General features: G+C 33.9%; 1 protein-coding gene across 2 annotated transcripts in view; it reads left to right on the forward strand.

Moving 5' to 3' along the window:
• Prex2 (phosphatidylinositol-3,4,5-trisphosphate dependent Rac exchange factor 2) overlaps positions 1-14,004 on the forward strand; it is a 303,532-nt gene that overhangs the window by 126,385 nt on the left and 163,143 nt on the right. For both annotated transcript variants that reach the window (XM_004637531.2, XM_023722364.1), the window contains 4 exons: positions 5,378-5,481; positions 6,198-6,247; positions 8,654-8,729; positions 13,007-13,079. In XM_004637531.2, the coding sequence (XP_004637588.1) occupies positions 5,378-5,481; positions 6,198-6,247; positions 8,654-8,729; positions 13,007-13,079 (303 nt within the window). The remainder of the gene's footprint in view (positions 1-5,377; positions 5,482-6,197; positions 6,248-8,653; positions 8,730-13,006; positions 13,080-14,004) is intronic.

Raw genomic sequence — 14,004 nt, forward strand, 5'->3', positions numbered from 1 at the left:
GCAGCACAGAGCAAAAAGCAACCTTTCATGGTGGTGGCAAAGAGCAACTATTCTTCCCTTTTAAACATTTCTAGTATAAGGTAAGGGCTGAAGTCTTCTGTCTGATTGTGAAAGTATAGCTGATGGAAGCAAATTATCTCCTCTGAATATGTTGTATTTTGCTGTACAGAAAATAGTTAAATCAATCTGTTTTCTACTTCCTAGGACATGCTGTTTTATTTATTTTTTAGTTTTTTTGAGATAGTGTCTTACCATGTAGCTCAGGCTGGCCTTGAACTTGTGGCAGTTCCTCCTTCCTCAGCCTTCCATGTGCTGAGGTTACGGGCATTCACCACTCTGTGCCCAGCTATATAGCATATTTTAAATTGCGAAATGATCATGACAGTAAGCTAATCAACTTGCCCCTGACATCACATGTTTTTTTCTTTTGATGAGAGTGAGGACATTTACGATCTGTCCTCTTAAAATTTTTCAAGTATACAGTATGTTATCTGTGTTTTCTCTAGCTGTTCATCCGGTTACAGACACTTAGGTTGATTATTTCATTGACTTTTGTGAGTAATGCTTTTGTGAAATGAGAGCTCTTTGCATGCTGATTTCATTTTCTTTGGACTTTGACCCTAAAGTGAGACAGCTGGATCAAATAATTGTTCTATTTTTAATTTTTTTTGAGGAACTTCCATCTTTGTAGTTCCTAATACCTCCACTAATATTCTCACTAAACATGTGAAACAGTCTTCCCCCCATATCTTTTTTTGTTTGCTTGTTTTTGTATTTTAGGGAAAGGTCTACAGGGTGTTCAGGGTCTCACTAGATCTGTGTCGTAGTAATCTGCCTGTTTACAGTCTCCCAAGAGCTGGGATTACAGGCGCATGCTGCCACGCCTATTTTCTATATTTTCTTCATCACTTATCTTTTCCCTTTTGGGTAACTGTCATCCTTCGTGAGGTTATAACTCATTATGCTTCGCTTTGCAATTTTATGATAACAGATGTTGAGCACCTTTTCACATGCCTGTTTGCCTTCTGGATTTCTCCTTTGAAGAATTATCTATTTCAGTCATTTAGTCATTTTCATTTGGCTTGTTTGTATTTATGATAGTAAGTTGAATGAGTTATATATTTTGGATATTAGCATTTATCAGATATATAGTTTGCAATATTTTTTCTTATTCATAGGTTACTTTTTTATTTTGTTGATGATTTTATTTGCTGTGCAGAATTAGTCTATTTTTGCTTTTGTTGTGTGCAACTTTGGTGTCATATGAGAAGGTCATTGCCCAGACTAATATAAGACGTTTTCTCTATTTTTTTCTTGGAGTAGTTTTACAGTTTTGAGTCTTATATTTAAGTCTTAAAATCTATGTGGAGTTCATTTTATATATAATGAGAGATAAAACTGTTTTTATTCTCCTACATGTGAATAGCCAGGTTTCCTGATGTTTTTATTAAAGAGAAAGTCCTTTGTTGTTATGAACTTCTGGCAGCTGTATTGAAGATTAGTTAACCCTGAATTCATGAGATTATTTCTGGGATCTTTGTTGTGTTCCCTTAGTCTATGAATTTTCACTCTGCAACCATAATATAGTATAAGTTTGTGGTATATTTTGAAGTCAAGTTTGTAATACCTCTGTTTTGTTTCTTTTGTTTGTAATTGCTATAGTTATTCAGAGTCCTTTGTGATTTCACAGGACCTTTAGGATTTTTTCTTATTTCTGTGAAACATGACATTTTAATTTTGATAGAGATTGTTTTCCCTGGGTCACTTAGGTTAGTATGGACTCAATTCATGAGCATAAGATATATGTCCATTTATCTATATCTTCAACTTCTTTTATCAATGTTTTAGAGTTTTCAATATAGATCTTTTTACCCCTTTGATCAGATTTATTCTTTGATTTTTTTGATGCTATTATAAATTGATAGTTTTCTTCTTTTTTGAGGTGGTTCATTATTAGCATATGGAGATGCTACAAAGCTCAGTTGTTTGATTTTTATATTATGAAAAAACTCTAATAATTATTACTATTATTATTTGGATGATTGTACTGCTGATTTATGCCGATCTTTTGAAAGGAGTAGTTAATACTTAAATTTTTTTCTTTTACATTTCTTATAACTTTTATAGTTATTGTATTATTTTGTTTTGTCTTTTTAAACCAATTCTGCACATTTATTTCTGGAAACCTAAACATCTAATTTACTATTTTGTATTTTTTTTAAAAATAAAAAAATATAACTATTAGAATAATTTGTAAGTTTTTCTGTATATAAATCATGTAATGTGCAAAAAGATATAGGTTTTAATTCCTTTCAGTTTGGATGCATTATACTTGCTTTTTAATCTAGTTGTTCTTGCTAAAATGTTAGTACCACATTGAAAAGCAATAAGAGCAAATGCAATAGATTTGCTCCTTGTAGCAAGATGTTTTTCTGACAGAGAAGGCAAGGTGCGTCTATTGGGAAATTTTAAGCATATTAATACAAGAAAGACTTATCATCACATGAAGTAGAAGCACATTCTTTACTTTATTTATTTATTTTTTTGTACTGGAGATTACACTCAGGACCTTGCACTTGCCCGGCAGGCACGTAAGCCACTGAGCTATCTCCTCGGCCTCAGCAGTATATTCTTGAGCATGTACAATTCTGCAGTTGAGGCCATACCCCATCATACTTAGATGCTTTAAAAGTGGCCAACAGTGTCATGTCTTGGGCTGAGAATTTAGTATTATACTAAAATTACAAACTTACCTAGCAGTTGTCAGCTGCAGAAATACTACCGTTTTCCTTCTGGAGGGCCTTCTCTGAAGCAAAATAACACCATTGAAAGAGAGCTAGCTGTCTCCCACAGTGTTGTGGGAGACTCACTGAGTTGCAGTTTATCCCCAAATCATTGTAAGAGCCTTAGTGGGCTGTGGCTGTCCCCTCTCCCCCCACTTAACACTGTGGAAGCCACACTGATCCCCAGACAGTGGGAATTCTGGTTACCTTACCCCATTGGACCACTATTGTAGGAACCTTCATGACCCCCATCCTGCCCTGCTATCATCTCTGCTCAGCCTAAGTGAATATTGGGAGTTTCAAAAATGTCAAAGCCAAGGCACAAAAGATAATCTCAGGCCTCCAGCCCACTCAGAAAAGTCCAGGAGAAAAGGACATAGAGGAACATGGAAGTCACACACAAGAAATTTCTGAAATGTTAGCAACTGAGGTAAAGAAACAATTCCATAAGAAGAATATATGCAGTGTATTATTTGTTGAAAAATAAAAAAAATATATATATAAAAAAAAACCAAAGTGGTTAGGATAGATATATAGTTGCATTCTCTTAATGAATAGAATGATTTGTTCTAATGGTGTTTGTAAATAAGATCACAAGTCCACTTCTTGTACAGCGATTAACCACTAAGAAGAATATATGTAGTGTATTATTTGTTGAAACTGTACTTCCGATTAGATTTGAAACTGTCTCATTGCTGTTTATCAATCAATAAAATTATGGAAAAAAAATAAATTAAAAAATAAAGAATAAAAAATAATGGAATATTGAATAAACAATGCAGGAAAGAATTAGAATGCATGAAACAGATTCAAATTGATAAATTTACACCTAGACACATAGTAATCGAGATCCCAGAAATTCAGCAAAAGAACAGAATACTAAAAGCTGTTAGAGAAAAGAAACATCATTTATAATGGAAAGCCCATCAGAATCTCAGCAGATTTCTCAACATAAACCATCAAGTCAAAAAGAGCTTGGAGTGAAGTATTTTAGGTCCTCAAAGAAAATAACTTCCAACCCGATTGATTGCAGGGTACCAGACTGAAGTACCCTGCAAAACTGTGTATCAAAATTAATGGAGAGGTAAATCATGTTCATGACAAAGAACAAAACTGAAGAAATTCATGACCACCAAACCAACCTTACAAAGAGTACTGACAGATAACGCTTGAAAGAGACGAAAATGATGAGTACAACCTCGAGAACAACAAAAAGGAACTTTGTAGTGATTTATACATTGTACCAACTTGAGAAGTTAAAAGCTTAACTAAATTGGCTCAGCAATTTAACGCACTACCTCCCAAGGATGTGGAGGTCCTTCTTTAGGGTTTGGAGCCCTTGAGAGATACTCCTTTTCTGCTAAATTTGTCAAGAGCTTTTTGATAATAAAAGAATGCTACATTTTGTCAAATGATGTTTTGTCTCTGTTAATGAATGATATTTATCCTTCATTTTGTTAATAGAGTTTATCATATTTTTGATATGTCAGTGTTAAACCATTCCCTTTTATCACATAGATAAATACCACTTTATCATGGTTGTGACTTTTTAATATTGTATATATTTGGTAGTATTTTGTTGGGGATTTTTGCACATATGATCAAGAATACTTGCCTTTTATTTTGTTTTGTTGTGGGGCTTTTGTCTGACCTGACAAAATGAGTTTGAAAGTGCTCCTTTTTCTTCAATTTTTTGAAAGGGCTTGAGAAAGTTTTACATCAGGTTCCTTCTTTCCTTTCCTTTCCTTTCCTTTCCTTTCCTTTCCTTTCCTTTCCTTTCCTTTCCTTTCCTTTCCTTTTCTTTCCTTTCTTTTCCTTTCCTTTCCTTTCTCTTTTCCTTTGCTTTGCTTTGCTTTCTCTTTTCCTTTCCTTTCATTTCCTTTGCTTTGCTTTGCTTAGCTGTCTTTTTTTTTTTTTTTTCTTTTCAGTTTGTTGTTTACTAGTCAAACCATTAAGACCAGGAGTCGTTAAAGTCTTATCTTGAAGATGATAATAAATGATTATCACTCTTTTATTCCACTGAGAAAATAAATGAAGTAACATTTTAGGCAAACATCGTTTAGTCCAAGAACTGGTAAAATTTTGGAATCTCTACATATTGAAATTATTTAACCTATTCCTGAGGTCTAAACACAAGTGGTCAAAATTTATATGTGTGTGGTCTTGGCTTGATTACAGCAAGATTAAGCTGTTAAATAATAAAATTTGCTTCTAGGGCCAAGAATCAAACCATGGCTCACTAATACAACTGTCTGCTTTTCAAAATGCAGTTTTTGTTCAGTTTTGTCATATTTTGAAGAAATAGAAAACACAACCTTGTGTATTTCCACACATATACATAATGCTTACTGAGTATTGATAACTTGAACTTAAGTCTCAAGTCATATGAAAATCGTAAGGATATTGAATAGTAAAACTTAGGAATTTCACTGTAAAAATGCAAAATTGGCATTGCGGTGCTAGAAAAGCAAAACGTTTTTGCAAAACTAAAAGCTCTAGTATTTGGAAATGTATCTTACGTACTTTTATTTTGAGTTTTATCTGCCACTTGTTAGGTTGATATTATTTTAATGTATTTTTTTCTGCGTTTTTAGTTACTGATAAACATCAATTTAAACCAGAGCAGATGTTATATAGATTCCGCTACGATGATGGTACTTTTTATCCAAGAAGTGAGATGCAGGATGTGATTTCAAAGGTAAAGACCTCTCTTAGTATTACTCCAGTGGCAGAGTTTATGTTGTCATACTTGGGAAGGATAAAAGTTGTGGTGGGATTTAAAAAGAAATTATTCTTACAGAAAATTCTTAAATCACATGTGTAAGCTAGCCACTTTTGCTTTGGTAATTCAAAAACTTCAATGTTGAGTCATTTCACTGTACTCTTATCAAATTCTAAATAGAAATTTTGCTATTTATTATATCCATTGAAGACTGTATCCATTGAACACTATTTCACAGATAGCAATGTACAATAACAATACTTGAATAAGTTTTAAAAATACAAATATAAAAATTAAAGATTAATTTTGATCACATACTTAACACAATTTACACTAACGTAATGAACCCATAATCTAGATTAGTTGCTATAAGATTTCTTTTGCTTTAATTATATCTTGAAATTTTATGTTTTAAGTAATTTAGAAAAAGTCATTGTTTATGTCATATGTATGTGAGAAATTCATTGTAAAATTTAATCTTTCTAAAAAGGATTTTAGTCATTATTTATATTAGCATAATATTAACATAATTATTATTTATATTATTATTTATTATAACATTGGATTAACTCTTAAAGTATTTGAGACCATGTGATGACTCCAGGATATTTTATGTGGACTCATTTATCATTTCAGAATTTTGTTGACACTTTGTGCTCTTGCTTTTTTTGACATATCTTTATTTCACGTAGGGTGTAAGATTATATTGTCGTCTTCATAGTCTGTTTACTCCAGTAGTGAGGTGAGTCTGGTTTCTAAGTTCCAGGAATTTCAAATAGAAATATTTATGTTGCATATTAGAAATTATTTTGTCTTAGAAAATGAAAAATTTACTTTAAAAAACTTGGCAGTAATCTTAAGAATAATCTTATCTTAAAATAACTCTAGTTCTTTCTGAGACTAATCTTACAGTGTCTTCTGTTTTTCAAATTATGATCTTTATAATTATTTTGTTATTCATTTTCAGTCATTTAACGACTTGAAAATAAAATAATCCACATTTAGTGAATAGTTAATAAAAATAGTTGACTGAAAGAGGATTTGGAAATACTATCTCATTTCAATATTTATCATTAAGAAACTATATATTAACATTACATTAGATTTTGTAATCAAGTAATAAATACCTACTTTTTTGGTATTTCCTTCTAAGAATATTTATGTAGAGAAAATATTGTGTACTTGAAAATTAAGAAATGAATTTTGGTTTAGAAAGCATAGTTGTATTCTTAGAATATTTTTTGCTTGTGAAGAGAAATAACTTTTTAAATGAGTAGCAAGGATCAATTTTTAATTTTTATCTTTAGAATGATAAAGGAAGATTTTCAGATTTTCAATTCTGTATTATGAGTACTGATAGAGGAAGTTGTCAGGAATGTACTTTTGCAGTACACAGACAAATGTACATTAGATGATAGAAGGATAAATTAATTCCTCATAAGTAGATATTATAAGGATCTTATTTGTAAGCTGAAAACCCTAGAACAAAAATACATGTGTCATTTCTGAAATGAATAGACATGTCTTTTCAGTGTTGGCTTTGAAATGTGAATGTTTAATGTGGGTAGTATTTCTGTTTTTCATTTTGGTTTTAAATTCCAAGGAAATGCTGAATTTAAAGAAATAGTGAGATCCCAGGAATTGCTAAGTATATTGGCATCCACTTCCCCTGTATACACACATGGGGTTCAGGCCCGACAGGAGCACACAGGATTTTACCCATTGCTCCAGAAAGTAGGCTGCCCAAAGTAGAAAGGTGTGGAAAAAGTGAATATTTATGGTATTATTCCATAATTCTCTTAGAGATAACCTTCAGATAGTTTGAATAATTTAATACAGATACTTAATAGCAATATTTAACAGCAACTTAAAAGAAATATTTAATAGTAACAACTTACTTATTTTTTCCTGTTAAATAAATAGACAAATAAGAATTTAGTAGTTAACATTGGCTTACGAGTCATCTGTATATATGTAGATTTTTTTTAGATGTGAACATGTGCTCTGAAAATATGCTGAGAATTTCCTCTTGCTTTGAAATGCCAATTGTTTATGAATTGTCAAGGGAGTAATTAAGGGGAAAAAACCATAAGATGGATATAATATATGATAGTCATGCTTTTAATAGGGGTAATATCAGCTTATACAAAAATAACTGTGTAGTGAGAAAAACCCCAGGCACATGGGCTGTATAGTAGTCTACCCTGTTCTTTCTTACTGATGCTTATGGAAACCCATGTGAAATGAATATTAACATCAGAAATAAAGATAGCTTTAAAAGATTAAAAAAAAAACTATCAGTGTTTACCTGCTAAGCTTATTTATTTATTATTGAAATCTCATAAATTTGAACCATACTTTACAGTTTTTATGCAAGTGCGTAAAAAGATGTAAATATTAATTTTACATTACTGACAGGGGCTAAAGGGCAGGGAATGTAGCTAGTAATTACTACTCACTTTGAGCGCTTTGCGGCTTGCGTAGTTTGACATCTTCAAACGACCGTGACTTTCTTAGTCCCTTTTGATCCATGCCTAGAAAATGAATGCATTATAGATTTTTGCCCTCAGGCCCACAACTGATCACGAGACTTTGTTGGTATCTGTGCTTTGAATGATTTCTCAGTTCTGGGATGCGTGCTGCACAGGGAGTCCGATATGGAGAGCCAGTTCTCCGGGGATATGGTGTCCCTGTGTCCATGATCTGATCAGGGGAGTTGTGTGAATACTCCTTTAGTGCAACTCTGCCTTCCTGGGAAATGTAGAAGCAGGACAAAGGATTGCTTTATTCTCCACATTTAGAGAGGATTTTTACCAGAATCTGCCACAATTTAAGGGATAAAATTTTGTTTTATTATTTTTTTATTCATAAGATATTGTACTTAAATGATTTCTAGACATACCAGTAAAATATATTTGGATACAGGAGACAGAAGTTATCCTGTGTTGGTGTGGTTGTGTGTCTTTCTTCCTCTTGTTTGAACTGATGCAGTATTGTTAGGTGTTGTATCTGTTTTACAACCCACATTATTTGCACACAGCCTGGGCAGTTGGTAAACTTTTGTGTTGTTTATGGGCACTAAATGAAAGTATTTCATTGTGCCCACATATCCTACATATAACATTTTTTATTTCTTTTTCTTTTATAGAGATAAAGATTACCATTTAAGGACCTACAAATCTGTGGTCATGGCCAACAAATTGATTGACTGGTTAATTGCACAGGTAAATAGACAAGTCGCTGCGTTGTGTTCACTGCTGCTTTGAACTCTGAGCATGTGCTTGTGAGTCAGGCAGCCCCCTTCCACATATCTTGAAACAGAGTAATTTACTGAGCTTTTTGGAGAATTAGGATTGAATTTAGTATTTCTAACTACAAGTCTTAAAACTAGCATTTTATAATATCTTGTCTCTCAAAAGTAGAATATTCCTATTTTTAAGTAGCTGAGATTTACAAAAAAAAAACCATTAAGCATAATTTGAATATCACTGAAGAATTACTATGTTCACACACTAAGTATTTTTACATGTTCACTTACTTGTTGTAAAATGTCTGTTTATGAGTCCTTGCAAACGACTACGATCTTCCTGTGCCTCTTTTCCCTGTTAGGTAGCAACTGTGCATTGATAATATGAGCTTTAACACATATCCTAAGTAGAGAGGTACAGATTTCATTCTTGTTGTTGTTGCTGTCCTTTGGATGCGATGCTGACAGCTGGCATTGAAAAAAATGTAACTTCTTTATAAGTAAAACAAATTAAAATGCGTAGCTCATCATGTAGCTGCCCACACAGAAGCTTACTGAGATACTGTCTTCTACCAGGTGAACTAATAAATGAATGACTGCATTCCACTGATTAAAGAAATAGCTAAAAGCTGATGTCTACTTTAATTAAATGTCCTGCCAGGGAGAGAAAATACTGTGTGGTTGAGACATAAGTCATCACACTTAGCTATTTAAATCAGTTTCTTAAGCAGCTTTACTCTTGTTTTTAAAGAAGCATAGCTGTACTTTGTTATAAGTACATAATAACATTTGATATTTAATCATAAAATGTTTTAATTATTAATACTTAATCCCTGTTTGGCTTGTCTGTGCACATACAGTTTGAGATTTTTGCTTTTTAGTATTAATTTCTAGATTGCTTAAGACCTTCTATTTTTGTATTTTGTGGAACTTAAATTTTTACCCTTACAAGTTACTGTTTTAAATGTAACTGAACAGTAGGTTTGAGGTAAAACCCTAATTCCTGTGCTCAGTGGCTTTACTAACATAAGAACCTTCTATAGTACTGTGGTCATCACTTGTCACAGGAGTCAGTTCTGTGTTCAGTGTCAGAGTTGGTATTTCACACAGGAATTAGGCTACTGTAGAATTGTGTTGTATAACATATTGATTATGTAAGAAATTTGGAGAAAATTTGTTTGTGGCAAATGCTGGTGCTGAATAAATGTTTAAGTTCTAATTCTGAAAGTCAGTAATTGATTTTCTTTTGTACTTTCATTTTCCAAGGGTAACCAGTAGAGGACTAGAGTAAGTTGCATGAAAACTAGACCAAGCTGATTTTTTTTCTTCATTTTTCTTAGTGGTCTGTTAAGATGATGCTTGTAAAAATTGTATGTGGTAGTAATTGCACTTGACTGAGTGTCTAGTAACCTAGGGTCGGCTGCCACCTCTGCTAATAACTAGTCATGCAAATTTAGGCAGATCAGGAATCTCTCTTTGACTGTAGTTTTAACAGCTGTTGGCTACTTACTGGAATAGCTGTATAGGCCACCTTTTATCTATTGATGACTCTTTATGCCTGGCATATTATAAAATTTCTCCAGATTAAGCATCCGACATACTCAATTCTGTTTACCTTCAAACGAGAACAGCATGGGATGCCTTGCAATACGAAGACAGCAATGGAATGATAAGATAACAAATCAAAGAACTTAATCTAATAGAAGGAAGAGACTTTAATAAAGTAAGGCTCTCTTGCCACTAAGAATCTCAAATGATTCTTAATTTTCAGTATTAACCAGTATGGACTCAGTTGATTTGGACAGATTTACAGGACAAGAGGAAGCAGGCGGCTCCAATCTAACAGTCAATGCTGTTGCTTTCAAGGGCTCTTGGTCAGTTGGCCTCATTTTTTTTTTTTGTTTCCTCCAAAGTCCTGCTGAATTATCGTCTAATTAGAGAACCTTACAAGCTGTGTTACCCTAGGTTCAGGGTCTTCTATGGTCCTCCTTCTCTGGTTATGTTTGCCTGATCAGGAATATTGAGTAACATAGCTGATGATACTATGTACCACACTTTAAGTGGCCACAGTCCTTTACTAGATTCAAATTAATAGATAGTATCAAAGTGTTAGATGCTCCCTGGTGGTCTAGTGGTTAGGATTTGGTGCTCTCAAAGTGTTTTATGTTTGAATGTTCTAACATTTCATCTCTAGTATTTAGCACAGTATGTGGAAAACACAAATATTTTTAGATGAACATATAAAATTACAACACAGCTAGAAGAGGGCATGAGGCACAATCTGAGCTGCAATGTTTAAGTGTTTGAGAAGTTATTAGGTTATTGTAGTTTTTATGAGCTGGAACTGATGTTGGTGGCTTGTAGACAGACAGATAAAATTTAAATGTGTGGAGGGTAAAGACCAGCACTCTACATGTGACAATTACTTGAATGACTGCAGTGATAACAATGTCAGTGTTCAAGCAACAGGTGATTGTTGACAAGGACAAAATTTTTGTGTTTTAAGCTTGGAAAGTGAGGCTGGAGAGGTTGGATAAAACCAGGATAAGGATGGTTTTGCAAGACCAACAGGAAATTTTGATATACTATGATTACTTTAAAAATAAGATTTTGAAGATATAATTGCTATGTAAGAAAATCTAATTCTGTAATTTGTGTGCTAGATAGAGCACAGGAAAAATATGGTAATTTAGATGTGGGATTTAAAGAAAAACAGATTAGAACATTGACAGTAGAGTACCTACATACTAAAAAGTAGGACTAGGAAGAAAAAGATAATACGTTAAAATAACCTTCTTAATCTGCAAAATATAGAAATTTGTGGTTATTCACACATACAAGGTTGCATACATGCTCATGTGGATAGATGGACAAGTACTTATGTTAAAGATAGGTATTTTCTGGATCAAAACTGTGTGAAGCAGCTGCTCTGGCTACTTTATTGGGTTCATTTGCACAGTCTGTTCAATTTTTTTTTTAACAAGATGATGAAAAAGAAGCTTGCATTTTCTGGCTCGCCAAATAACTTATGTTAAGATCTTACAAGTTACCATGGACTAATAGATTGCTCTAGGACTCCACAAGAGCATGGACACTTGGTGGGAAGGGAGTACGAGTGGCCAAGATCATGTATCACGATGTTTCCTTCATTCTCTGTGTTATCAACCTAGAATCTATTTCCCTGTTGTATAACTAAGAAATAACAGAAAGGGATAATTTAAAATAAGAAGAATATTTTTCCACCTGGGCATGGTGGTACAGGCCTGCAATCCCAGCACTGGGGAGGTTGAGGCAGGAGGATGGCTCTGAGTTAAAGGCCAACCTGGATTACAAAGTGAGTTCAAGGCCAGCCTGTACTACTGAGCAAGACCTTGTCTCAAAAGACAAAAAGGGAATTTTTTAGTTATATATTTTCATATTTAATAAAATGTTTTTCTCAAAAAATACTAAATGTTTTTAGGTGATGTTTTCATATTGAGCAAATACTCCATTTGTAGATATAATTCATTTCATAAATTAGATGAATCCTGTCTTATGTAGGAATAAATGCTGTTCTATAAGAATAGATTTGTTTAAATATGTTGAGGCTGGCCCAGTAGCTCAGTGGGTGTGCTGAGAAGGCGATTGAGACTGGGCGTGATGGTGGGTGCCTGTAATCCCAGCACTTGGGAGGTTGTAAACAGGAGGATCACTACAAGTCTGATATGCACAGTGAGACCTGTAGACCCTGTAGACCCTGTCCTAAAATACAAAAATAAATAAATAAATAAATATAAGTAAATAAATATAGTGCTGAGAAGATCAAATGTATTAAAAGTGTAGCATGCAGGGGACAGTGATACATGCCAATTTTTTAGCTGTGTGGGAGGCTGAGGCAGGAAGGTCACAAGTTCAAAGCTCAGACTTTTAGTCACTTGGTGAGGATCCCACCTCAATTTAAAAAAAAAACTGAAAATGTGTGGGGATGCAGCTTGGTGCGAGAGTCCTGGGTTCAATCTCCAGTACCAAAAAACAAACGAAAAAACCCAAACACACAGAGACCATGTTAATGTATGATATGAATAACAGAATCACAATATATTGCTTTGACATTATGTCATTAAATCGTAACAAATTCTTCTTGAAATATTATATAAATGCTATGTGATTTATTTAAAATGTAAAGAGAGAGCGAGAGAGAGAGAGTGAGTGAGAGAGCAAGCAGAGCTTCTGGAAGTTCCATATAGACTGACATAGTATTTTTTTGGCTAACAGGGGGATTGCCGCACCAGAGAAGAGGCGATGATATTTGGCATGGGGCTCTGTGACAGTGGATTCATGCATCATGGTAGGAGTTGATGTATTTCATTGCTTTGGTTCCTCCTAGGACTTGGGGATGTCTTGGTGCTCTGGGGAAGTCCAGAGGAGCCTTTAAGGCCACGTGGGTCTTATCATCAGCCCTTGTTAATTACCTGCAACTGATGTTATTGCAGTTTTATTGCTGTTTTCTTCCTGTTGCTCTGACTTCTCTCATGTCCTAGGCTATGCTGAGTTCAGAAGAGTAATGGCTTGAGCAAGAAGTTTTGGTTTTTTTAAAAGCTCATGCATGCTCATGGGATTTCATAAACATACATTTGATAATGCTAGTATATAGTTGTCAATTACTTTCAGATTACTGTACCTTTCTTTTGAAAGAAAGTAAGCAAAAACCAGGTTGACAGCATCCTTGGCTGTCGTGTATTTCTTGGGGAATTCTATACCATCTCACTCTGTCTAGACTGCTGTATAATAGGAAAAAATCCACCCCTAAAGAACAAACTATTATATGGAAGAAATGGAAGAATTTTTGGATAGTAAAACTAATACCAAGCTGAAAACCCTCAAAATGTCAGCTCTTTTTCTCTGTAACATAAAGCATCAGTGAGTAATAATTTTATCTAAGAATTGATTATAACAAATTGAGTAATGGTAAAAATTATTCCTACAAAAGTGTCTAAGTAAAATATAATGCACTGGTTCCTGCCTGGCTTCCTTGATGCCCATCCCTGTCTCTGTGGTGGATCATTTGGAGGAGGACAACAGCTGTAGCAGAAGCACCGTGTGAGCATGGGAGACTGCTCAGATAGTCTAGGAGAGACAATGCAAACCAAAGCATATTCTCATGTTTTAAAATTTGTCAGTCATGGCTTGTGTTTTCTTTTCCTTTGAGATTGATAGAATTATCGGGTAACTGATGTTGCCAGCCAGTCCATCTGTCTGGTCAATAATTGTGT

Source organism: Octodon degus, unplaced genomic scaffold (genome assembly GCF_000260255.1).
Source record: "Octodon degus isolate 3935 unplaced genomic scaffold, OctDeg1.0 scaffold00091, whole genome shotgun sequence".
Taxonomy (NCBI): domain Eukaryota; kingdom Metazoa; phylum Chordata; class Mammalia; order Rodentia; family Octodontidae; genus Octodon; species Octodon degus.